Raw genomic sequence first — 27414 nt, forward strand, 5'->3', positions numbered from 1 at the left:
ACTTACTACTTGTACTACTATTCCTACTTTGCGGTTTGCCCCTTATCGCGGGTCTTCAGGGTACGGATCCCCGGCGATAAACGAGGGACTACTGTACAGCTGAAACTGTAAGTGGTTCAGTTGTTAGAGTTAAATGGGATCAGGAAACTAAAACATAAGACGTATGTATTGACTGCACCTCTCATGTGTTCAGCATACAAAGTATATTTAGTGAACATTTTACACAGATACATTTGATGTAAAAGGTATTTTTCTTTCTTCTCTTCCTCTTTGTACTTGTGCTTTGTTTCTTCTTCACGCAGCGTTTCGAGCGTCTGCTGCTGATATAGAGGGTTTGAAACGTATGTGCTTTTGGCTGTTGCTTTTGCTCTGCAGCTTCACATCACAGACGCTTTCTGCAGATACCGTAGTGCTCTTCAGCACAACAATACTGTCATGTATTTACAGCTTATGGGAATTTTTATAGTAAATGAAAATGCTGTTACTTTTAGAAACATGTTGTTCGTGTTTGTTCAGGTTTAACTGTGAGGCATGTTTGAGTCGTACAGGCAGTGTGTGTGAAGGTGCTGCAGAGACCTGCGGATGGCTTCATAGTAGGTGTGGCATGAAAGAGGCAGAGCTGACGTGTTCATAAATCAACAAAGCTAAGACATGCAGCATGAACGCTTAGGAACTACACGATGCTATAATTCATCACAGTTTGACTCTGCTGGCAGGGTTTGTCTGATTTAATCTGCCTCCTTCCTTGGCAGCCCTGATGAAGAGGCACACAGTAACTGTGAGATGATAATGTAGTTTTCAGTAAAAGACTATAATCGTTTCTGCAGCACGAGGTCTTCAAGGCAGTCGTCTCGCTTTGTACGATTCAGTTTTTATATTCTGTGCAAAATGCACAACTTAGAAATGTCATCCATCCTGTGCAGACGACTGGGCGTGGTCTCTGCTACAGTAACAGAGTTGATGTTTTTATGGGGCGGCGCGGTGGCTCAGCTGGTAGATCTGTGGCCTCTCAGCGAGAAGGTCGCCGGTTCAAATCTCGGTCTGGGACCTTTCTAGGTGGCGTTTGTATATTCTCTCCGTGCATGCGTGGGTTTTCTCAAAGTACTCCGGTTTCCTCCCACAGACCAAAAACATGCATGTTAGACTGATTGGTAACTCTAAATTGTCTCTAGGTGAGAGAGAGAGAGTGAATGTTTGTTTGTCTCCATGTGTCCCTCTGATGGACTGGAGACCTGTCCAGAGTGTCCCCTGCCTCTCACACAGTGACTGCTGGACATGGACACCAGTAACTGCTGCCACCCGAAAAGGAAGAAGCAGGAAAACATGATGGATGTTGTTTATGTTTTAAATTTGTTGATAGGCCTTGAGGAGCTACAGAAGCTGAGATTAAACTTCAAACATGAAAAAATCCAAAGCATTTTATTGTTTTCAGTGTTTTTCATTGAATACCCCCAAACCATTCAAACCATGGATCTTCACCAGGGAAATGTATTCTGATTTCACTATGATTATCACTCTGAGCACTAATTATTTCTTCTTAAATAACAATTTCAGTTCAAACTTTTCTTTTAAGCCAGGTTCACAGTGTGTGTGTGTGTGTGTGTGTGTTTGTGTGGCAATTGTAGACCAAATCTTTCATAGTGAAAGATTTGAAAGGAAACCTTTATCGTGGGCTTGGATCAGTGATGGTGATCATTCAGTGCGACTGGCTCAGTTGATTTAAACTCTCATTTACAAGAAAACCCACAATAAACATCAAGCTGTGTCGGATATTTTCTGGAAAAATTATGCAAAGGGACCGCTGCTGTGACTAACGTCTTTTCCTAGTCATGAACCAACATCTGTCTTCTGCTCTTCATTCTTCTCCCCCTTGTTTCAGTTCAATTATAATATTAAGAATAACTTAATGCAATCCTAATTCTAATTTGTTAAAATTATGTCTCAACAAACAATACCGCGTATCTTGTTTGAGAATAAGCAACGAAAGTTCCTACTGATATTTCCTTATATAAGCATAAAAAAGTACCAGCTTTTCTTGATTTAAATGATTTTGCATATGATGCATGCTTGAAGTTTTGTATATTTGTATTTTCTTTGGGCCATGTAGCGGCTGGTTGACCCGTTTGTTGCATCAGTTAAGTTGGCGCTCTCTGTGTGCAGCTTTCTGCTGGTGTAGCCACTGCTTTCAGTCACGCTGTTTATATTCCCCTTGTGAGTGAGATCAGTATGTTGGAGATGACATATATGCTCTTTCCATCTATATTCACTCCTCACTTCCATTTCTTTCTGCAGACCTACTTTCTGTTAATAACTATCCAAACCCAAAGCCTCCTGTCCATTCCCCATGCCCCCTGACACCCTGACAGACGTATCCAATTACAAACACAGTAAGAATGTCGGCCAAGCTGTGAATCAAAGGGCTGATCTTTTCACAGTGACCAATGCAATGACGGGGATGAGCCCCTCTCCATCCCTCTCAGCCTTGTCCAGCCGTGCCGGATCTATTGCCAGTCTTCATGACCGCATCATGTTCAGCCCAGGCAGTGAGGAGGCCATCGAGAGGCTAAAGGTAAGAGCTTAATACTGCAATGACATTATTGGTTGCAGTAAACCCACATGTTGCATCATCACAATGATCACAACACTTTCTATGTGCCAGCTGTTAGTGGATTTAGAGATTGTGTTTGTGTCTGCGAGTTATTGGAATCCTATACATTATTGACATTGTGCATTTTAATATATTGTTTTTTTTACATATTGTCTAGCCTTGTTCTGGATTCTGAACACAAAATGTTTAACGGTGTTGCCAAATGGGGGCTGAAATTTTCACAGAAAATTTAGCAGCGTCACATCAAATCTAAAAGCCAACACAGAATTTCAGGACTTTTCTTATATTGCCTTCATTAAAAGGCTGTTTTGTAGAATTGCCTTGCAAGCTTGGTTTACACTGGTTTCTTATTTTACAGTAGATCTAACTAAATGAGAAAGATCACTTCTCAGCCCATTGAAGCCTGTCCTGATGTAAAACATCACCACAGGACGAACCGTTCAAAGGATCAGCTCCTTGACAAGAATGAATCCACAAAAATCAACTCCCTTTAAGAAGCTGTAAATCCCATCTCTAACAGCCACTAAACATCCCGACTAATGTAACATTTAAAGTTTACAGCTCCACTAAGTATAACTTTAACTCTTGATTCAACTGTGAGTAGTTCAAAGACTACGCTGAGTGTGGGAAATTGCAACTCTTTCGGTCAGGCCATTTAAAACACTGCTTTGTGATGAAAACATGCCACAATATTTAAACATATGTAGGAGGGCTCTGTATGCACGTAGAACTGTCTGGTCAAGTTACCCCCTCCCATTATGGCACCATTGCTGTACACACACTCAAGTACAATAACAAGAAAACATTTAATTTTTTTTACTTTTTGTCGTTTTAATCAGTTTAGCCAACAAAAACTAAGGATCCATGCTGGGATCTGTGATTCAAAAGAAACGTACAGAGCAAATTATTTTTTAATGATTGTAATTTATTTTCAATTTCAGGAAACAGAGAAAATAATTGCTGAACTAAATGAAACTTGGGAAGAAAAACTTCGAAGGACAGAAGCTATTAGAATGGAAAGGTAAGATCTTATATTCTCTTAATTAAAACGGTCGCCATGTGAAAAGGTTAGCAGGTTTTGCAGCTTAGCAATGTGGTTAAGTGACACGATTTGAGGCGCAGGTCTCCTATATTATTAGAAATTATTCAAACTAGTTTCCCCAGCAAATAAAAAAAAGTGTAACTATTTTCATCAACTTAATATTTGAAGGTGCAGATAGCCCTAATTAACAACAGTTAAAGTATCAAGAAGTTGTAGCGCTTTTCTTGTGGATAAATTCATCTCAGAAAGAAAATGCTAACAAAGTAAGAAGTGAGGCATGTAGATTTTCAGAGGATAACTTTGGTGTTCTGACACTGATGTTTCCACAGAGAGGCCCTGCTGGCAGAAATGGGTGTGGCGATACGAGAAGATGGTGGCACTGTTGGCGTGTTCTCTCCTAAGAAGGTAAAAAATATATCACATATCTCTAAGCTTACTTTGCAATACCTTACTCGTATTTAAATTAATCAGTTTAATGCCTGTTTCATTACCCCGAAAGCCGTCTGAAAATCCCAGAAAGCCCCAGCCTGTGTTTATCGACACAGTTGGTCTGTTTTCTCCTAACGAGGTTTGTCGTTCTGACGTGTTTGTTTCTTCTGAGTGCTTTGAGGTTCTCTGCAACAGGAATCTTTTCTATGGGCACCTCAGACGAGGGTTTCTCTTTTTCACTGAATCTCCTTTATTATCTTTAATCTACTTAATTACTTCAAACACTTCCTCTCTGCAGCAATAAGTGTAAACATGGGGACAGACAGAACGTCTATGACCCTGTTTCAGTGACTTGTTGCTGCTTGTCTGCAGCACATTTTTACATTAAACGTATTAAACGCTGTGGGGAGCGTTTGACGGCTTGACTGGGAGACAGTTCTTCAAATCTCTTGTCCATATGTTACACTGTAAATAGCATATGGCTATTAAATCATGTCTTATTCACCAGATGATCACAGTAAATTATTCCATATTCTGTTTTAGACACCTCATTTAGTAAACCTCAACGAGGATCCCCTGATGTCTGAGTGTCTGCTATATTACATAAAAGAGGGCATCACCAGGTTAGAAAATTATATTTTTCCATTTAAGATGATTGGAATACTGTGTACTTTTATATTGTTAGTTGATTAAAAAAAGAGAATGTGTGATATAATATGATTTTTAAAAAATATCCTCTTTAGGGTTGGTCGTTTAGATGCCACCAGTCGTCAAGATATAGTCCTCAGTGGCCTCTTCATCAAGGATGAGCACTGCACTTTTACAAGATCTGCTGGCCCAGTGGGTGAAAGTGAGGAAACCTATGACTCCACACTCTGGTAGCTGTGCACATCAGAGTTTATGTAGCTGTTATATTACAAACGTCTCTGTTCATGAGCAGCAGTTGTCTTGGAGCCCTGTGAAGAAGCTGAGACTTATGTCAATGGAAAGCGAGTGACGGAGCCCACTGTACTGAAATCAGGTCAGAATGCCGTCTTACATTTTGGGTTTCTAATTTCATCTTTCATTCAACAAAATGTTGTGCTGAATGTCTAGACGTTTCTATCCGGCTCGAAGGACCAGAATGTTAGGATAATTTACTATTATCCTTTGCGCTGATTAAATAAATATGCCACGCAGGAATGAGTAGATAATTTTCTCATCCCAGTTTAATCTTGCAAGATGGAACAGAGTTGAAGTGCAAGCAGGCAAGATGTTTACATGACGCTTCGTCTCCAAGTCTGCTCTGCAAGAGCATAAAAAAGTGTCTTTTTATAATGTTATCAGAAACGCTGCCTTCCAGCTTAGGCCTTGAGTTTTATCAGGTGAATGGCTCCAGGCTTCTGCAGCTCCAGTCTGTCCAGACACAACACGCTATCGCCACACATGGTTCATATACATTTGACATTAATAAGTGAAAAACATCTGTGACCTTTCACATCTCCATCAACATCACTTTCCTGTTTCTTGTTTCTCTTGTAGGAAACCGCATCATCCTAGGGAAGAGCCACGTGTTCCGGTTTAACCACCCTGAGCAGGCCAGAGCCGAGAGGGAGAGGACCCCCTGTGCCGAGACCCCCGCCGAGCCCGTAGACTGGGCGTTTGCTCAGAGGGAGCTGCTGGACAAACAGGGCATTGACATGAAGCTAGAGATGGAGCAGAGGTACAGACAAAGAAACACAATAACAAGGCTGAGGAAATGTATAAAACAAGTAGGAACCAAAGTGTTAACCGTTGATGTGCTGCTTTCATCATATTTATTATTAACAGTTGTGCAAAAATAGAAATAGTGTTGTTGTTCTTGGTCTTTTTCACCCTTTAAGCTGTTTCTTGAACACCTGTGTTAATGTCTTCAGACTGCAGGAGTTAGAGGATCAGTATCGCAAAGAAAGAGAGGAGGCCAACAACCTTCTGGAGCAGCAACGACTGGTATAGTGACTGTTTATATAGTTTTATTACACAGAAATGTGCTTAGACAACTGTGAATGGTATTTATTGAAACTTGAGACTGTTTGACACGTATGCCACTCTTATTTTAGGTACAGCATTTATTTAACATATCTGTTGTTCACATTTTATAAAAACTGTAACACAGCAGACAGAATAAACATTTAGTAAAAACAGAAATGAATATATTAAATATTATAACCATAATAAGTTTTACTGAGATTGTCTTTGTTTAAAGTAATAATGTTCTTTTAGGTCAATGATTGTAAATCAACATCACCAACAAAATCTCACTAAATGTGTTTTTAATGTCCGTATATTATACCTTAAAAGGGCTATAGCATCCATTTTAAAATGATGTTCTGTGTAGAAAGTTACAAACAATATCTTACCTGTTGTAGATAACTTTTTGATGCAAGTTTGGAGGAAAAAAGTGTATAAATGCAACTGGACTTTAAAGCTAATTGTTAGTTTGAAATCAGATAAGATCAAAGAGGATTGCTGCATCCTAAAACAGCTTCAGTCTGAGAAGTTTCACAGTGCATTGTGAAATCATATGAATTCATGGACATTTACACTACTATTAATTTGCTAGTAGGTGGGGGGTGGGTGGGTGGGTGGGGGCATCACTGCTGTAAAACTCCTGATGCATCATAAAGTCAAATACGGCAAGAATTTAGTAATTTTGTTTTGCTGATGTAACAAGGTAATGTTCATTACATAGTTAATTACTGTTAGCTGTGTTTCCCCTACCATTATAAAAGCAGGGTGCCCCGCCCCATCAACAGAGCTGAACGCCCTGTCTACAGCAACATGGAGGATATGAATGTCCTGCCACTGCCAGCAAACTAGGGGAAACACTGTAATGTTAACTGTTATAATTATGCATCAAAGTTCATGCTCAGTAATCCAGGTATGAGTCCAACAATGTTCAGTCAGGTCATCTGGACGGTTTCTTTTATTTTTTTGCTGAGACATTTCGTCCTTCATCCAAAGGACTTCTTCAGTCTGAGGAGGAGACACCAAACAAAACTGATTCCCATAAACAGCACAGTCCACACAGTGGAAAAAACCTTGTTGTTGAACATTGTTGGATTTATACCTGGATTACTGAGCTTGAACTTTGGTGTTTTTAACCACTTTGGCATGGCTGCTTCAGAGGAGTTGATGGGGGAGAGCTCCAGAGGATATCTTAACACCAGCTGACTGGGTTTTTTCCACTATGGAGTATGCTGTTTGTGGGAATCAGTTTTGTTTGGTGTCTCCTCCTCAAAGTGAAGAAGTCCTTTGGATGAAGGACGAAACATCTCAGAAAAAAAAAGCAGCCATCCAGATGACCTGGCTGAACATTATTGTTATAATTATCATTAATTACTGTTAATAAACAGCTGTGTAGTGGCAGCTGCCTAATTAGCTGTGAAATGTTGAAGACTTGACCCACTTTTAATCTGTTTTAAAAGTGGATCTGCTCTGACCGTGGTAACAAACACAGTGGTGGAGAAAGTACTCAAACACTGTACTTAAGTAAAAGTACAAATAAACAGACAAAAATGTACTCTAGTAAAAGTAGATGTACCACATTAACATTTTTACTTAAGTAAAAGTAAATAAGTACTTGCTTTTAAAATACTTAAAGTATTAAAAGTAAAAGTACTTCCTATTTACATAATGCAATGGTCTACAATATCATTAAGTCTGCCTACCGTGTGTATATTTTCTGTAATACATTAATAGTGTTGTTTTAATGAACAATGCTGCAGATAATACATGTTTTTATTGTGTTTACTCTGTGACACATTTCACTCCTGGACTTGTGATTCTGTGCATCAGAATTTCAGGGATGACATGCAGAGTTAAATGTCATTAAACAAAATAAGAAAGAGGAATGATTATACCTTTGAAAGTTTTTATTTAACACAAATCAAAACCAATGTGTCATTTTAACTGCAGTAAGCACATTTAAGTAAAAGTTGTCTGTCTGAACAAAAGGAGCATTAAACAACTAACAAAGAAATAGGCTCTGATTATTTCCACTGATATTTCAACTCCAGTTTGTCATCAACTCTAGTTAAAATACTGTCTATTAAACCTTGTAATGGGTCAACAGTGAACAATAGTTTAACTTCCTGACACCATTTTTAAAACTTGGACCCGAGTGTCGAGACATTTGGAGACATCTCTTGTCTCCTAACATCTCTTGAACTGACACATTTTAATATTGCAGCAAGAATTTCTTGTTCAAGTTCAGAAGAAATTGTTTTTCAAAGATTTTTAAGTCCAGTCTGGCTCTTTTGGGAGAGAGAATCTGTCCTGTTGTACTGAGCAGTCTTTCAATAAGGCCATGGGTGGTGTGTATCTTCTGGCTGACTCTCTTGCGATGGAATACATTTTGGGTGTGTTAGTGGTGCTGTGGGTGCACCCAGCTCAGTGATGTATATACTTTGTACTAGAATATATGTCATTGGCCCAGCTGGTCTTGAAGGTGGGCCTAACGTTACCTGACCACTTTGCAGTGATTCAATGGACCAGCTCCCCTCTCACCATTAGTTACTTTCAAACTAACAAACAAATCAAAAAGCTGCAACGTGAATGTAACTTGTAATGCAACACATTATAGAAATGTAGTGTAGTAGAAAGTACAGATACTTGATGTAAAATGTAGTGGAGTAAAAGTATAAAGTACCTACATTTAACTCTACTTAAGTAAACTACAGATACATGAAAAATGTACTTAAGTACAGTAACGAAGTATTTGTACTTAGTTACATCCCACCACTGCAAACCAATAATGACCATTTCAAGCAGACACATTCCAAAGCAAAATGTGTCTTCTTAAAACTGCACCAGAAATCCTTTTATAGTGGTTCAAGCAAAATGTATTTAACATATCCATATTATTGTTGCTTTTGCATTTCATGGTCAGTTTGTTATTTACACTTCAACATAACCATGGATTTACGTAAATAACTGTAAAAAGAAGCTGACGATGCTATGAAATAGTATTTGCATAAACCATGATGAAAGGTTTAAACAATTTAAGGTTTAAATTGGAGCTGTTTTAAAATGGCAGCAATCAACTTTGGTCTTTGCTGTGTTTAGACTCACTGTTAGCTCATCAGTCCTGTCAAAATTAAACTTTATTTCTCCAAGCTATTTGCTGCAGGTAAATATTAATTGTTCTTAATATTTACCATTTTAATATGGCCCAAATATCCCTGTATGATCAATATTTAAAATTTCTAAGGTGCTTTTCATTTTAGTGACTATTATTTTATGTAACATGTTTTCAAAATAGTATTTTATGTACCAAACTAAATGCTTAACAAGGGTCTTGAACCTTTTATTTCTAGGATTATGAGAGCAAGCTGGAGGCTCTTCAGAAACAAGTGGACCGTTGTTACCCAGATGCCCCCGAAGAAGATGATCCAGAGGAGGAAGGTAAGACAACATCTGGACACCACTACTGTTCGTCTGCTGGTGTTTAACACACACTTTTACACCAGAATGGTTGTCATCTTTTGGCCGACAGTTCAGTGGACAGAAAGGGAAAGAGAACTGGCCTTGTGGAGCTTCAGGAAGTGGAAGTGCTACCAGTTCACCTCACTGCGGGACTTGTTGTGGGGAAACGCCATCTTCCTTAAAGAAGCAAACGCTATCAGTGTTGAGCTCAAGAAGAAGGTGCAGCATGTTATCATAATTCATATGCATCGGTCTAAGTACACCTTTAAATTGATTTATTTTTTAACCAGACTAATGCTTCCTGCTCTCCTGCAGGTCCAGTTCCAGTTTGTGTTGCTCACAGACACTCTCTACTCCCCACTGCCTCCTGACCTGTCTTCCCCAGAGGTGACTAAAGACAAAGAAAAGCAACTTTTTCCTCGCACCATAGTGGCTGTGGAAGTACAAGATCAGAAAAATGGAGCAACTCACTACTGGACATTAGAAAAACTAAGGTACCTGAACACACAAAGTATTTGGCTAGCAAAGCCTTACATTTCTGAAGTAAATACCAAACATCACCAAAACACTGCTGTGCATGTAGCAATTATAGTACTGCAAGGCCAACTTAGACTGAATGCAACCAGTAAACCAGTAAACAGTAGATCATCAGAGTCAGGTCAGTAAACAAACGTTTGTTTCTATAGCCCCTATTCACAGCAAAAGACTTCTCAGGGCATTGTGCATAATAAAATACATGATAAAATACCATCCATCCTTCCATCCATCCATCCATCCATCCATCCATCCATCCTTCCATCTATTCTCTTCTGCTTATCTGGGGTCGGGTCATGGGGGTAGCAGCTTAAGTAGGGAGGCACAGACTTCCCTCTCCCCAGTCACTTGGGCCAGCTACTCCGGGGGAATCCCGAAGCGTTCCCAGGCCAGCTGAGAAACATAGTCCCTCCAGCGTGTCCTGGGTCTTCCTTTGGGTCTCCTTCCGGTGGGACGTGTCTGGAACACCTCACCAGGGAGGCGTCCAGGAGGCATCCTAACCAGATGCCCGAGTCACCTCAACTGGCTCCTTTCGACGTGGAGAAGCAGCGGCTCTACTCTGAGGCCCTCCTGGATGACCGAACTTCTCACCCTGTCTCTAAGGGAGAGCCCAGACACCCTGTGGAGAAAACTCATTTTGGCCGCTTGTATCCATGATCTTATTCTTTCGGTCACAACCCAAAGCTCATGACCATAGATGAGGGTAGGAACATAGATCGATCGGTAAATTGAGATCTTCGCCTTTTGACTCAGCTCTCTCTTTACCACGACAGACCGGTACAGCACCTGCTTCACTGCAGACGCTGCACCTATCCGCCTATTGATCTCTCGCTCCATTTTTCCCTCATTCGTGAACAAGACCCCAAGATACTTAAACTCCACCACTTGGAGTAGGACCTCCTCCCTGACCCGGAGAGGGCACTCTACCCTTTTCCGGCTCAAGACCACGGCCTCGGATTTAGAGGAACTGATCCTCATCCCAGCCGCGTCACACTCATCTGTGAACCGCTCCAGTGAAAGTTGTAGATCACGACCTGATGAAGCCAATAGGACCACATCATCTGCAAAAAGCAGAGACGTGATCCTATGGTCATCAAAATGGATCCCCTCAACACCTTGGTTGCACCTAGAAATTCTGTCCCGATAAAATACCAATTAATAAAAGTTATCTGTCTTCACTCTGTCACACTCTCCCACCCTGAGCAACACATTGGTGACAGTGGAAAGCAATGACTCACTTTGAACAGAAACTTCCAACAAAACCAGACTCAGGAGGGATGCCATCTTCTTAGACTAACTGAAGCTTTAGAGGACAGGAAAGAGACACAGACAAGCACAGAGCAATTGGTCCAAAGAAAAAAACAAGTACTTACAATAAAATTACAATTGGCAATGAATACAAATACAAACATGGAAAGCAGAGCAAGTAAAGGCAGCAGCAGACTGAGGAGGTCAGTTTGTCCTACAGCAGTCCAATAGTATAGCAGCAGGACTAAGGGATAGCTCAGTAAACCCAAGCCAACCCTAACTATAGGATTCATTAAAAATCTAGTCTTCAAAGTAGACAATGTTTCAGCCTCAATGACAGAAACTGGAAGTTGGTTCTACAATAAAGGAGTCTGATAACTGAAAGCTCTGCCTCTCGTTCTCCTTTTAGGAACTCTAGAAACAACAAGTAAACCTCCAGTCTGAGAGTGCAGTGCTCTGTTAGGAAAATATGAAAGAATAAGATCTTTATTGCAAAATGGATCTTGGTTGTAGGGAGCTAGAGTTATAACAAATCGTCATATTTTCTCCCAGGTTTCTCCCAGGTTTCTCCCAGGTTTATCCCAGTTAGTTCATTAACTACATCTTGTGCATCCGTGAAAACAAATGTTTGAACATGATATTTGTCATCACATCCTGCAGGCAGAGGCTTGAGCTCATGCGGGAGATGTACGATCGTGCTGCTGATTTGCCCAACAACACCACTGAGGAAAGTGAAAGTGCGCTGACTGGAGGTGACCCATTTTATGATCGCTTCCCCTGGTTCCGCCTGGTTGGAAGGTAAATACTAAACACTCCACTGACTCCATACAATAAGACCAGGAATACATCTTTTACTTCATTTATTCAGACATCACCAAAGCCAGAGTTAGTCCATTCAGGATAAGGCAGGTTGTTGGGTCATGCACTGCACTGAGCTGATGATCCAAAGATGTTTGTTACCTCCTTCATCCAGTCTGGTGTCCTACTGGTTTATTATAATAAAGTCATGGATTTATTTAAGTACTTTACTGGGCATCATTTTTTGCTGGATGACTTTTGTCATGTCTGAGTTCATGTCACGATTAGTGGGGATTTAGACACAGAATACAGACGTGCACAAGGTTGTCACAAACATTTATTTACAAAAATAAAAGTGCTGACATTACAGCCAAATACTTGCAGATACTAGAGGAGGGATGGGGGAGGGGGCACAACGAGGCACAAGGAAAGCCAAGACAAAGGAGGAAACAGGCCAGAGACTCAAAGAATATTAGGACAGCATTAATAACAATAATGACAAGCACCTGACAAGAAGACAACAGGGAACAGGTGAGTGTGGGCGGGGCCAGAGGAGAACAGAATACAGACTGGGGAGTGATTAACAAAGGGATGAAACAAAACTAAGCACAAGAAACAAATCTACTCATAAAGAACAAGAGTTAAAACATAAAACACAGATCCCAACAGTTTATGACGATAAAAGAGAGGAGTATCTTCTTAAACAAGAAATCCAGCAGAACAATGGAGGACTGCATTCCTTCAGTCCACCTACTGAAAACCTGCTGTTCTCGTCCCAGTTCTGGCACCAAATCCCAGTCACGCTGCACTGGTTTTTTTTTTCTATTTATGAAAATAAACTCCACTGTCACATAGTCTTGTTTGATATTTTTAAACATGAGCTTTTTAATGTCATTTGGAAAAGTTGAGCCTGCGGTATTTTGAATTTGCTTATTTTTCACTCATTCACATTCTTTTATAGTGGATAAAATATGAATCATATTTATTGAGAACTGATTCTTGATGTTGGATGTGGGAGTTTTACTGGAAAGGTTTACTTATAGAGTCTGTGCAGCTGAGGTCACACAGTGGAGGAAGCTTCCTTTGTTAGTTGATTTATTATGATGCGTTTCCTGTTAAAAGGAGGGACTTCTAAAATCACAAAATTAGTCGTCTCATGCTCAACATTAGGCTGTATAAATTATACAGAAGATTTATTGTTGCATTGTTAAAACAAACTGAAAAGCAACAATAAGAAGAGAAAATGTTGAGCTAGGTATTTCACTCCAAAATCTGTTTTTAATTTGAAACCAGTTTTCCAATGCTTTTATTTTGAAGGTGAGTGGTGTTGACAGTTGGAGTCTCATCACTGGGAAGTGGTACTTGTTAGAGATTTAGCCCTTGCAATCATGTGAGCCCACGGATAATATAGAGAATGTAAAGTTGTTGAGGACTTGGTGATGTTTGGTGTGAGTTGCCACGACTCAGTTTGAGTTTAAATGTCAGGAGTCAGTCCATAATGTGCTGGATGGAGTCGCTGCATCTTTGGATGATATCTAGTCAACCAACCATGGGTACCAACATTATGTTAAATGAACACGTTTAAACACAGTCCACAGAAAAGTGTCATCCATCATGCAGCAAAAAAAAACCCCAAAACAATCTTAATGACGTCTCTGCACTGATTATAGATACATGAGCAGATAATATAAAAATCATGCATTTTCTTCTGTTTTAGTCAAATCTGCCTGACTGACCATTTGAAAATCCAAGATGGCTGCCAAAATGAGCCTATTTCTGCGAAGTACTCATAGAAATGCAATTACTTGATCAGTTTCAATGATCTCTGTGCCACTTTTTATGTGTTCTCCTGTCAGTAGCCTTGTGCTATACATCCATCCATCCATCCATTATCTGTACCCGCTTGTTCCATTTTGGGTCGCGGGGGTTGCTGGTGCCCATGTCCAGCAATCACTGTGCGAGGGGTGGGGGACACCCTGGACAGGTCTCCAGTCCATCACAGGGACACATAGAGACAAACGAGACAAACAACCATTCATTCTCACTCACACCTAGGGACAATTTAGAGTTACCAATCAGCCAACATGCATGTTTTTTGGTCTGTGGGAGGAAACCGGAGTACCCGGAGAAAACCCACGCATGCACGGAGAGAACATGCAAACTCCACCCAGAAAGGCCCCTGGACCGGGGTTTGAACCAAGGACCTGCTCGCTGAGAGGCAGCAGCTCTACCAGTTGCGCCACCGTGCTGCCCTTGTGCTATACAAGTAACATATATTAGTAAAATAATAATAATAATAAAAATATAATTATAATAATAAATTAACCTTCTTGGATTTTAAGATGGCCAATCAGATAGAATTGTTTAGAAGACTCTTTGGAACAACGGTACCAAATTTGTTGCTCAGATGACATTTTGCACAGGTTTTAGCTGCTCCACTAATATGCACAATTAAAAGCATGTTTGATACGTCAGGATTTAAACTTATCACTATATTCTGACAATCATGGAGGGCTGATCTGACAATGGCTTTGCATCTATAAAGAAATTATTCATTACTGATAAACTTAACTTAAAAAAACACTTCAGTTCCTATTTTGTCAACCATGTGGGCTGAAGCTGTACAAACAATCTGGTACTGTGACATTGAACACATCTGGATCCTGTGATATCTGGGAAACTGGTTTCTTTGACATGCAGTCTGAGTGCTGTGTGATGTTCTAACTGTACTTATCTGTGGGCCATCATGGTCTAATGCTCTGAAATCTTGCTGCATACACCTTTTTCACCTTTTACCTTTCACTGCAGCTGTAGCTGGCAAACACTGCTGTCTGTCATCTCTGTCTCTGCTCCACGCCACACTGTGGCTCAGAGGGAGGAAGTTTCTCCTGTGGTCCAGCCCATGTTTTTCCTCTGCTGCCCTGTTTGTTGAAACAAGTGTGTGCTCTTTATCTAACTGTACTAACCTGGTTCCCATGTCTCTGGCTGCACCAGAAACCCCATTTTCAACACATGCATGAACGAGCGCATGAGTGACCCCACCCCGTCCCCGACCCTTTCCAACTCTGAAATTACTGAGCTGGCTGACTCGCAGAGGGAGGGTCAAGGGGAGGAGGAGGAGTTGGAACAGTTGGAGGACCTGGATGATGATATTTTTTTGGACGACCCGTGTTCGGAGCTCGGGGCAGAGGATGATGATGATGATGATGATGATGATGAGGGAGAGCTCTGCCGAGGCTCCAGCAAAGGCCAGGATCCCTTTTACGACCGCTCTCCATTATTCAGTGTAGTGGGAAGGTTGGTGAGGTTTCAGGAGCATGCAGGTGGAGGAAACTAGCTCTTTCACGCTGAGTCACAGAGTCTTCTTCTGAGCGAGACCGACCAAGAGCGATAAGATAATATCCTCAAGACCTCAGTCTCTTTTGAACTAGATACACATAAAATACACAGAACCACATTTTTATTACATGCATTCAAGTTTTGTTTGTTTTCTATGTTGCTACCTCATGTTAAAGTTAAGCATTATTTCAATATTTGTTTATTTTTCATTTTTACTCTCAAGTAGGGGTGTAACAGTACAGTACATGTATTTATACCAAACAACCATAGTACAGACATCAGTCAGACAAAAGAGTACATTAGTCACACATTCATTCAACCTTTATTTATCCACGTTAGTCTCATTGAGTCACAACGACTCATTTTCAAGAGAGACCTGTTTTAGACAGACACCATATAAAGTACAGACAACAGTAAACAACAATAAAATGCAATTAAAATAAAAATGGTGTTTTAAAACAATAAAACCAAGGTACCGTATAAAACAAAGTAAAATAGTAAAAGCAAGAACATATTTGCTTTGATGTTTCTATTAGCCTTATCAAATGTTTCAAATATGTTAAAGAAATCAAAGAGATCTTGTTGCAAGGTGTTCCAGGTTACAGGAGCAGAGGAGGAAAAGGTCTTTTTTTGCCAAGTTCAGTCCGCACTGAGGGAACGCTGCAGGTAATAATGGCCTGAGAGCGCATGCTGTAACTGCACTGACGGCGTGACAAGTGGGAGGAGATATAAGAAGGCAGCAGACCAAGGAGGGATTTATAGATGAAGATGAATCAGTGTGAGAGACTACATGTAGATAATGATGACCAACTGACCAAGGAGTACAGAGTGCAGTGATGGTACGGTAGTTACAACCAGTTATGAACCTTAGCGCACCATGGTAGACAGAATCCTACATCTGCAAACAGCTGGCAGGAGCATTCATGTAAATAATGTCACCATAGTCAATGGCTGGTAGGAAGGTAGTGGTTATAAGGTGTTTGCTGGCATTCAGAGTTAAGCAAGATCTATTTCTGAAAAAGAAACCCAGTTTTAATTTTCGTGTCTTTATCAAGTTTTCAACATATGACTTAAAAGAGAGATGTGCATCAACTAAAATTTCCAAGTAAGAATCTACAAACTCAATAGGAACACCATGCATGGATAAGATAGGAGGAAGGACTGCTGATACCAACTTCCTGTTTGAAAACAACAACCCTTTGGTTTTGTCAGCATTTACTACCAATTTGAGATGGAATAAGTCTGACTGAATGATGTCAAATCCAAAGTGCAGAAGCTGGAAAACCTTGGCAACTGTGTTAGCTCAACAATAAACAACGTCATCATCGGCATAGAGATGTAAGGAGTGTCGGGAATGTTTTGACCTACATTACTTATATAAATTGTAAAGAGAGTGGGTCCTAAAACTAAGCCTTGTGGCACACCTGATCATGATCTCCACTTTCAACTAGAAATGGGTGCACATGTATTTTTAATTGTCTTAAGTAAACCGTGACAACCGTAAATGAGCAGAGGAAGAAAAAAATCTAAACCATTCAACATCAAAGTAAAGCAAGAATGGCTGTTCAGGTGAAACACGGGAGCTTGAAAACCTTCCTGTTAGTTTCAAATTAACAGTGTGGAAAAGTTTTGCTTTGATTTGCACAGGAGTGAAGAGTGGGAGTTAGATGTACACGAAGTCAAATGGGTCATAATTTACATATTTTGAAATATTCTCCGGTGTCCAATAAGCATTATTAAAAACATTCCCAGATGTTTAACAATTGCCATCTGTATTTAAACCACGTACTAGCACCCAGCTAGTTGAGAGCTCGGAGTGAGCGTTTGAACTTTTGTTTATGTAAATTGCATTTTCATGTTTGGAGATTTATTTTGCAACAAGATTAGACCAAATTAACTAAAACAAAACTCCATTTTGTACAATTTTTAATTGTGGAGTGTATCAAAAATGTTAACACATTGCCTGTAAGACATTTTTATAATTCAGATTGGATAAAACAACAATGTGACTTTTATTTTATAGTGAAGTTATTTGTCAATAAATCCTACTTTGCTATGCGTAGCCGTGCCACCTTAGGTCCTCCTTACTCTGTCTCTACGTCTGGGAGTGGAATTACAACATCCAAACATTATGTTCTGGAGAAACATAGGGTTTGTTTCCTGTGGCTCCATTTTATTCTTAAAATAGCACTCTGTTTTGTTCTTAACATTTTGACTTTAATACATGCAAACCAGAAAAAAAATCTTCATCCACAGTTATTTTTCCTCTGAGCAACCCAATATCTACGTTGTAGGTGATTGTCTGCTTAAAACAAGTGAATAAAAAAGAATGGCTTTAATCTTTGTTTTTTTTTCTCACTGTTGTGTTGAACCAAAAGAGCCATGACTCCACAACCCAGTTACATACTCAGTCATGACTTGTGCATACCATTGCACCCCTACAGTCATCACAGAGCGACCACTTTTAAGCTTCATCCAATCCAGACTACATCTTTATACACAGTTTTTGGGGTATTTGCTATGTTTTAAAATGCTCCCTAAATCTTTACCATTTAAGTTTTCTTCTCTCTCGTTGCTGAGCGAAGAGGAGGAATTGGAAATACCCTCCATTCTTCTGTACATCTGGCTGTCTGTTTGCGATGTGATCATGATAACTTGAAAATAAATGAGGTACCGAAACTATACTTTCTACTTATTATATTGCATAAAAGTATAGTTGCCTCAGATGATTAGGGTGGCCGTTGGCGTGGCCGAAGATTAATCTGTGGTGAATTTTTCCCTCCATCTGCCAGGATCCATCACTCAGCGCAGCCTCGGATAAGCACAACAACAACAACAAATCTACTTCCGTTCTGCTCTACAGTAACTCCTGCCCACTTGAACCACTCACACCAAAAACATTCAAGTTGACTTTCATTTCCTGTTCAGTTCCAGTCCAGAAAAACACTAAGCTCATCTAAACTACATCCATCCATCCATCCATTATCTTTACCTGCTTATTCCATTTTGGGTCACGGGGGTCGCTGGTGCCCATGTCCAGCAATCACTGTGCGAGGAGCGGGGTACACCCTGGACAGGTCGCAAGTCCATCACAGGGCCACATAGAGACAAACGAGACAAACAACCATTCACTCTCTCACTCACCTAGAGACAATTTAGAGTTACCAATCAGCCTAACATGCATGTTTTTGGACTGTGGGAGGAAACCGGAGCACCCGGAGAAAACCCACGCATGCACGGAGAGAACATGCAAACTCCACCCAGAAAGGCCCCCGGACCGGGATTTGAACCAAGGACCTGCTCGCTGAGAGGCAGCAGCTCTACCAGTTGCGCCACCGTGCTGCTCCCATCTAAACTACAAACATTCACTATTCACATCCCTCGGTGATGGGGGACATCGGTGCACTGCTCGTTGTGTTTTACTTTAGATTTATATAAGTCTCATCAATATCTGAGCCACAAACATTCACAGATGTTCCCCACCCTGTATAAATTGTTTCATGATAAATGGACATTGAAGTACACATGATTTAAGGATTATACGATGCATTTTATTTTTAATTTCATCTGAGTTAAATGTACTCCATCTTTACAAACATGCTCATCGAGTCCATCCACAGTGTTCAGATCATTCCACTTGTTTCTACCGGAGGTTAAAGATAATTCAATAGATGCTTGAAGTGTGTCCCACACGTGTCACTCAACACACTTTTTAAAGCACAGACAAACCTGATGGATTCACTTCAGATGTGATTTGCATAAAACATGGTGAAATGTTCTCACCATGCTGTGAGACCTGAACAAGTCTGACACATTCTGGACAGATCCATACGAGCGAGCTGGTGTGAAAGACTCAAAATCTCAAAGATGAAAGAGCTGGTTTCTTTTGCAGCTGTCTCTTTTAGGCATGCCAGAGCACAAGTCTTTTCATTTTGACATTTTTTTTGTCAATTTGTTTTACTTGAATACATTTGATGACAAACTACTACCCTTGTTTTGTACAAGTTACCACTTGGGCTCAGGTGGTGCGCTTTGAGTTTTGATGTCATTCATTGTTTTTGTGGTGTAGCACGCTATATGTCAAGCTGTTGGCTAATTTTACTTAAGCTGATCCATGTTCCATTCACTTTTAATTTCTTTAAGTTGACAAGTTGAAGGTATTTTGGTTCTCATTTTTTGACCAGAGCATGCCTTATTTGCACCTCACCAATCTTGTCATGAGTCTTCCCCCCCCCTTAACACTCCATTCCTTAATGTCTGCCCATCGTGAAAAATGTGATCTTCGGCTCTTAGATCGTATATTTTAGTTCAAAGCAAGATGGCAAGTTGTAGTTCCACATTTTTTTGTCTTAAAGACAAATGCAATCTCTAAAAACTGAGGTATTTTCAACATATACAGTGGGTCACAAAAGTATCCACCCCCCTGTATTATTGCTGGTTTGTTGCCTTACAACCTGGGATTTAAATGCATCTTCAATTTGATTATAGGTAATAAATCTATGTACAAAGTAAAATACAGAAAATTAATGGAGAATATCTTGTCTGAAATACGTCCAAATATATTTATAAAAATCAAAAGCTGTGCATACCATAATATATCCACACGTTTTTGCTGTGAAGACTTCAGGAGCCCCATGATGAATAGGATCCACCTGTGGGTAACTTTAGTCGGATGATCTCTGTCTATCCACCCCTGCTCTGCCCTCAGAGCAAACACCTGCAGGAAGTAAAAGCTATCACCAAGTAAGAGGCAGCATGAAGCCAAAGGCACTCTCCACACAAGCCAGAGACAAAGTCTTGGAGAAAAACAGATCAGGGTTGGTTTACAGAAAATATCCCAAACATTGAATGTCTCACAGAGCACCAATTAAATTTATTTTGAAAAATAAAAAAATGATGTCACCATAGCAGATGGTCATCCATTAAAACTTACAGAGCGGCCAAGGAGAGCTTAAAAAAAGTTCAGATCTATGCTCAAATAATCCTGGTAGATACATCTAACAAGGTTGAGTCAGGTCCTCTGAAGGGATTCTTCTTGTTGAAATGTTTCATCTTTTATCCAAAATACTTACTCGGTCTGAGGAGCTGCAACAAACTCAGTCTTATAAACACCACCTTCTCATAGTGGATCAACCAGTTTGCTGATGACACCAAAAACTATTTGTATACATGCAATAAAAGGACATGGTGCTGCTTATAAAACTAAGTTTGTTGCAGCTCTTCAGACTGAAGAAGACTTTTGGATAAAGGATGAAACGTTTCAACAAAAACAAACCTGACTCCACCTCGTTAGATTATTCAGAGAAGCAACCAAAGATGACTGTTATGAAGCTGAGCATCTCTGATGCAAGGATGGGATTATCTGTCTATAGGATCACTATAAATTGCTCAGAACTGGGTTTTATGGAAGAGGGTCAGGAAAAATGTACTTTATTTATTTAAAAAAAAGTTGTTTGGAATTTTCTGAAGTTCATACTTAGGTTCCTCAAACATATGAAAGAAGGTTCTGTGGTTGGATGAGACTAAAATAGAACTTTTTGTCTGTTGAGGCCAACACCATGTCTGATGCAAACCCAATACCTCTCATCATATTGGGAATATCATACTGTCAGTGAAGCATGGAGGTGGGAGTATCATGCTGTGGGGATGTTTTCCATTAATGAGGACTGGAAAACCAAATTAAACCAAATTATAGAGAAATCACTGAGGGAAACACTCTTGAGTCTTCAAAGATTAAAGACTGTTACTGAGGTTTACCTTACCACAGGACAATGATCCTAATGAAGCAACACTAGTGGTTTTAGGAGAAACAGTTAAATGTTCATCCAATGTAAACGAGGTGGAGCAGTTTTACCAAGAAAAATGAACAAAAATGTAGACAAACCATACTCATGGAAGTTAAAGCTCTTGAGACGTACAAGGCGGCTCTACAAAGCTTTGACTTTGGGGATTTGACCCATATGCATGGAGCATTCTTCTTTTACGGTACAACAAAATCTGATCTTTTTTTTCTTCTTCATTCTACTACAATATGTTTGGAGGTCTACCTTCATAGTCAAATCAAAAATGAATCTGTGCCCCAACTTTTAATACTAGAGAATGAAATAAAATGTCAGGGGGAGGTGGACATTTTTGCAAACCACTGTACATTGTTTACATTAGTTTCTGGTAAAACTCCTTAATAATGCAACAACAAATATCTAAAATTAACTCCATGCTTTAAAAAAAAAAAAAAAAAAAAGCATTTGCTCTCCAGCTGTTTAAAGAGCTGGTTTATAATGGTTTTATTCCATTTAAAATTGTAAAGTTGACCCTTACACATGCTCCTTAGCCTCACCAAGGCACTACCTGCATTATGCAAAAAAGATGTTGACAACTCCAGATTGTGTATATTTCATAATAATTTATAGAAACCGATGAAAAAAACCCCAATGAAGCAATAGTAAAGGGCAATCATGGCCATCGCTAGAGCAGTCCCAGCTTCTGTTTGGTTGCTTTGCAGCTCTGTGTTCTGTTGTCCAGTCCAGTGTGAAAGCATCAGATTAAAAGCCACTCCCTGGACGGTTGGTGTTTAACTTTCTGTTGTTACCTTCTCCCTTTCTGCTCAGGGCTTTTGTTTACCTGAGTAACCTGCTGTACCCGGTTCCTCTGGTGCACCGTGTGGCCATCGTCAGCGAGAAGGGGGAGGTGAAGGGCTTCCTGCGGGTTGCGGTGCAGGCCATATCAGGTAAGGCTCAGACCCTCTGCGTCAGTGATGTTTCGATCAAACACCAACTGAGCCGATAAGCTGGATGAGACTTCTGGAGGGAGTGAAGTGAAGGTGCTTTGTGTTTCCCTCCAGCTGATGAGGAAGCTCCTGACTACGGCTCAGGAGTGAGGCAGTCGGGCACTGCCAAAATCTCCTTTGAGGATCAGCAATATGAGAAGGTAAGAAAAGTTAGAGCAATATCCAAATACATAAAAATGTACTGTATAGGTTAACAGGCCACATTATTAGACCCACTTGTGCAATTGATTAACACAACTAGCAATCAGCCAATGACATTGTAGCATTTTGTTCATCAGGCAGTGGAATAAGACATGACATGTTATTAGACATGTTATCATGGAGTAAAACAAATATATAATTAACTAGGAACTATAATTAGGCAGGAACAGGTTGTAAAAAACATTTACTGAGTCTTGATTCGCTGGACTCTAGTGGCCGCCACAGACACCAGATCTTCAGTCCAGCACCTTTGAGACGTATGGAATGAAAGAGTTCATCATGGACGTGCAGCTGATAACTTTTGCAGCAATTGCATAGATGTCATGTCAATATGGGCCAAAATCTCTGAGGAATGTTTCTAGTATCTTGTTGGGTTTGTGCTAACAATCTGAAGGCAGAAGAGGTCCAACCTGCTACTAGCAATGTGTAGGTCAGGATTATTCAAATAAACTGCTCAGGGGGCCACAGTCACTGAAAGCCAAGAGCTCAGGGGCCGGACATCCAGCAGTTAATGTTGTTAAGTAAGTTTGTTTTATGGTTTAAAATCTAGCTTTATTTTTAAATGAACCCATTGGTGGGCTGAACTGAGCTCACCTGTGGGCCTGATTTGGCCCCTGGGCCGCCCCTTGAATAGCCCTGGTGTAGGTCCCCTTTGCAAATGAGACTCAATCTCAGTGGGGTTTTAATCTGGTGAAATGAAAGTGTGCATTATCAAGTGCATGTGAGCGTATATCTACTTACAAGTTGGTCTTGGACTTTGGGTTTGCAGTTCCAGTCCGAGTCCTGCTCCGCTGGACTGTCCCGCACTGGGGTTTCTCAGGAGGAGCTTCGCATTGTGGAGGGAGAGGGTCAGAATGCAGAAATGGGCCCATCAGCTGATGAAGTCAACAACAACACATGTGAGGGTGAACCGTGTGTTATGAGTGAATGGGTGATTCATTTGTGTGTGAAGGTTGCCTTTACTAATGAGTGCTGTGGCGCGTATGAATTACAAAAACATCTGAGTGGAATGAGCTTTCAGATAAATCATGTGTGGGTGGTAGATCTCTGCTGGAAACTTCTTGACAACATTAATCAAAGAGACTATTTAATGTCTCGTAATGCTAGCAGGAGTTCTGTTTCCTCACCTGAGTTTCAGAGGCTTGCAGCTTCAAGAAAAAGAAAATTCTGAACATGTTTGTGCTACAGTTCATTTCTCTAAATAGTTGCATTTCAATCTTTTTTTTTTTTTTTTTTGTAAATTCTAGAGAGCAAGGGCTTTATTTTGATGGCTCTTTAAAATGGCTCCTTTTGACTGAACCTATCCAAGGCTGTAGTCCTGAATGTCCTGGTCGAACCATGCTAATGATAAATATTTATAACAATCTTTATTTGAAAAGTGTACTTCAGTATTACAAAACTGTGAAAGTGGGTACAAAGTGGGCTGACGAGGGTACGATGTGGGCAACATAATAATGTGCTCAACCTAGAATATAGTTCTGCAAAATATTCACACAGACACAGGCCTGGATTTTTAAAGTTTGCCTATTTACTTGTAATTTTAAGTTTCCAACAGTAGCCCGGGGAGAATCAGCCACCATTGATGCTACAAACACTAACTAAACCTAATCCATCTGTTCCTGGAGGACGTATTTAAATTCAGCCTGAGTTTGTTCTTCATTTCCTGCTCCTCTCAGCTGGTGCAGATGAACCAGAGAATCCAGTGAAGGCTGCTCTGGATGGTGCACTGAATACAAATCTGGAGCTCCTGCAAATTGGTAACATTTTTACCTTCAGGGTGACTGTCCTGCAGGCTTCCAGCATCTCTGCAGAATATGCAGATATCTTCTGTCAGTTCAAGTAAGATGCATTTTATTTATTAAATCATAATTCATATATAAAAGCTCTTGGTCTTGTCTTTGTTCCGTACACTTTTCTGTGTGAAATGTTTTGAGTTTCTGTTTTGAATTTTAGTTTTATCCATCGCCACGACGAAGCCTTTTCAACTGAACCTTTAAAAAACACAGGCCGTGGTCCTCCTCTTGGATTTTATCACGTGCAGAATGTAAGGAACGTCAACTCAGTCATGCTCTGCTGGTTTTACTGGAACCTGTTCAATATAATAAAAAACTTTGTATTGTTTTTGCAGATTGCTGTTGAAGTTACAAAGTCCTTTGTAGACTACATCAAGACTCAGCCAATTGTATTTGAGGTGTTTGGACACTACCAGAAACAACCTTTCCTTCCTCTTTGTAAAGATGTCATCAGGTGATATACTAATTATTACATAAAATAACAGTTTGGCATTTTCTGCAAGAAGTCACATATGGGGTGCAGTGTGTAAAGTTACACAGTCAAAAATTAATAGAAATATTTTGGTTTATTTAACCTTTCATAAGAAAAAAAGAATTATTATTTTTTTCAAAGTCATATTTTCACGTTATTCATACATTTATAAAGGTCATAGTTCCAAACTAAATATTTAGTTTACAAACTTAATACTTAACTTGCAGATTTAGCTCAGACCTAAATATTTATTTTCCAAGCTAAACATTTCATTTCCAAAATAAATATTTAATTTGCTAACTAAATATTTAGCTCAGACCTAAATATTTAACTTGCTAGCTAAACATTTAGCTTCCTAGCTGAATATTTAACTTGCAAGTAAAATATTTGGCTGAAAGATTAATATTTAGCTAATATGCAAATTCCTTGCTGAAATGTGGAAGTGGACTATCAAAATAGAAGCTGAACCTCTAAATATACACACCTCTTGCCAAACCGCCAAAAACCACCTTAAGTAGAAGAAGAAGAGTTGCAGCTGGCCAGTCTGAATTGCTTCAATTTTCTCTTATGTGCTGTATTTTATTGTCATTATTTTTCTCTGGACATGACAAACGAGTTAGCATAGAACACCAGTGGTTTGGCAAGAGGTGCATATAGGGAGGTTAGGCTTTTATTTTGATAGTCCACCTCAGCTTTTCGGCAAGGAATTTACATATTAGCTAAATAATTAGGTTTGAGCTAAATATTTAACTTGCAAGTTAAATATTTAGCTAGAAAGCTAAATATTTAGCTAGCAAGTTAAATATTTAGTTAAAAAGCTAAATATTTAGCTAGCAAGTTAAATATTTAGGTCCAAGCTAAATATTTAATTAGCAAATTAAATATTTAGTTTAGGAATGAAATGTTTGGTTAGAAATTAAATGTTTACTTTGGAAATTAAATATTTAGCTTGGACAATAAATATTTAGTTTGGAAATTAAATGTTTAGTTTTGAAAATAAAGATTTAGCTTGGAAATTAAATATTTAATTTACACCTATATGTTAAGTTCACTAATTAAATATTTAACTTGCAAGTTAAAGATTTAGTTTGTAAATTAAGCATTTAGCTTGGACATAAACATTTAGTTTTTAAAGTATATATTTAGTGTGGAACTAAATATTTAGCTTTCTAACTAAATATTTAATCTGCAAGTTAAGTATTTAGTTTGTAAACTAAATATTTAGCTTGTAAATTAAACATTTATTTTAGAACTATAACATTTATAAATGTATTAATAACATAGTGAAAATATGACTTTGAAAAAAAAACATTTTTTTTCTTATGAAAGGTTAAATAAACCAAAATGTTGCTGTTAATTGTTGACTGTGCAACTTTACAAACGGCACCCCATAGTCACAGGTTATATGGTTGTGTTTTCATGATGTTTACCCATTTATTGTCCCATCTAGTCTTCTACATCCTTGCAGAAGACAATTTCCCAGTGTGATGCCTCTGTCCAAACCAGGTAATACAACCACTTCCTGTAACACGTTTGTGTTGCATCGTCTTTGCACCATTCACTTGTTTGCCTGTAAGTCACGTCATCTTGGCTTCATGTTGTTGGGTGTGAGCAGTGGACTCTGACGACTCACCGGATCGGGAGAAGTCGCTGGAGCTGATCCGATACCTGGTCCCCGATGTGCTCAGCGGGGCGTTTGTGGACTCGCTGTCAGGCCACGCTCTGTCTGCCGCTGGCTTGGCTGCTTCCTTCCTGCTGGAAGCAAACGAGCGAGCTCAGCTGCCTGCTCCACCCGTGTCTATCTGTTCCGTTATTAAAGCTCAGAAGCCTGGTTGGTCATTTCTGTCAGATCCAACAGAGTGCTGTGACTGGAAACCTTTTTTCATATCAATAATTTATTTAATATAATTTTTTTTTAAATCACCTGACTCTTAAGATATAATTTATATCTATACAGAAAGAAAAAAGGAAAAATACAACTGTTTTCTGCAGTGATGAACACTTTGCTTCCTGGAAGCATTTATTAAGATAAACAATCAAATAATCTTACCAAGTTGGAAGACAAGATGTCTTTTTAAGTTACATTTGTACTGAAGTTATTTCAGCAGTACTATTAAAGCAGCATAAGAATGAAATGTATTGATATAAAAAGATAGTTTTCTTGTGTCAGGACTCTGCAGTTGGATTGACGCTCCAGTATTCTGTGTGCCGTTGACCTACATGGTGATTTCTCCTTGCAGTTCCTTCTTTGAGCTTCTTTTTGAATTCTCAACTTGAACTCCTGTTGCCTTTTTGTCCCCCGTCACAGAGAGAAAAGAGGGAATTGGAAACACTCTGTTCATTTGTCCACATGTTGTGAGCGCAATAACTTGAAAAATAAGAGATATTAACTTTCATTTTAATGTGTACTGTAGTTACATCTACATCTACAGTAGGTGTAAGAATAGTTCCTTTTGAAAATTGGGTTGCCATGTCAAAACCCAAGATGGCTGCCGCCTTATACGTATATATGTAAACTTGTGCGCTGGTTAACGTGAAAGATAGGCAACAAGCATCTAGGTGTAAGAAAGGTCCCTATCAGAAATTGTGTTGACAGGTCAAAATCCAAGATGGATACTGTAATGGAGAAATAAGTATTTGATACTCTGCTGATTTTGCCAGTTTTCCCACCTGGAGAGGTCTGTAATTTTTTTTGTAGGTACACTTCAACTGTGAGAG

At 39.5% G+C, this 27414-nt stretch overlaps 1 protein-coding gene across 1 annotated transcript in view; it reads left to right on the forward strand.

The window, feature by feature from the left end:
* Window positions 1-27414, forward strand: part of kif1aa (kinesin family member 1Aa) — an 80158-nt gene that overhangs the window by 28737 nt on the left and 24007 nt on the right. Inside the window, exons 14-33 of the mRNA XM_037698301.1 lie at window positions 2436-2569; window positions 3550-3629; window positions 3980-4055; window positions 4623-4702; window positions 4823-4929; window positions 5020-5100; window positions 5601-5781; window positions 5975-6047; window positions 9416-9503; window positions 9595-9743; window positions 9840-10018; window positions 11967-12104; window positions 15099-15401; window positions 22052-22170; window positions 22285-22370; window positions 23201-23330; window positions 24108-24270; window positions 24385-24475; window positions 24560-24678; window positions 26147-26202. Coding sequence (XP_037554229.1) covers window positions 2436-2569; window positions 3550-3629; window positions 3980-4055; window positions 4623-4702; window positions 4823-4929; window positions 5020-5100; window positions 5601-5781; window positions 5975-6047; window positions 9416-9503; window positions 9595-9743; window positions 9840-10018; window positions 11967-12104; window positions 15099-15401; window positions 22052-22170; window positions 22285-22370; window positions 23201-23330; window positions 24108-24270; window positions 24385-24475; window positions 24560-24678; window positions 26147-26202 — 2433 coding nt within the window. The remainder of the gene's footprint in view (window positions 1-2435; window positions 2570-3549; window positions 3630-3979; window positions 4056-4622; window positions 4703-4822; window positions 4930-5019; window positions 5101-5600; window positions 5782-5974; window positions 6048-9415; window positions 9504-9594; window positions 9744-9839; window positions 10019-11966; window positions 12105-15098; window positions 15402-22051; window positions 22171-22284; window positions 22371-23200; window positions 23331-24107; window positions 24271-24384; window positions 24476-24559; window positions 24679-26146; window positions 26203-27414) is intronic.

This window comes from Nematolebias whitei, chromosome 3, assembly GCF_014905685.2.
Source record: "Nematolebias whitei isolate Nwh7 chromosome 3, NemWhi1, whole genome shotgun sequence".
Taxonomy (NCBI): Eukaryota; Metazoa; Chordata; class Actinopteri; order Cyprinodontiformes; family Rivulidae; genus Nematolebias; species Nematolebias whitei.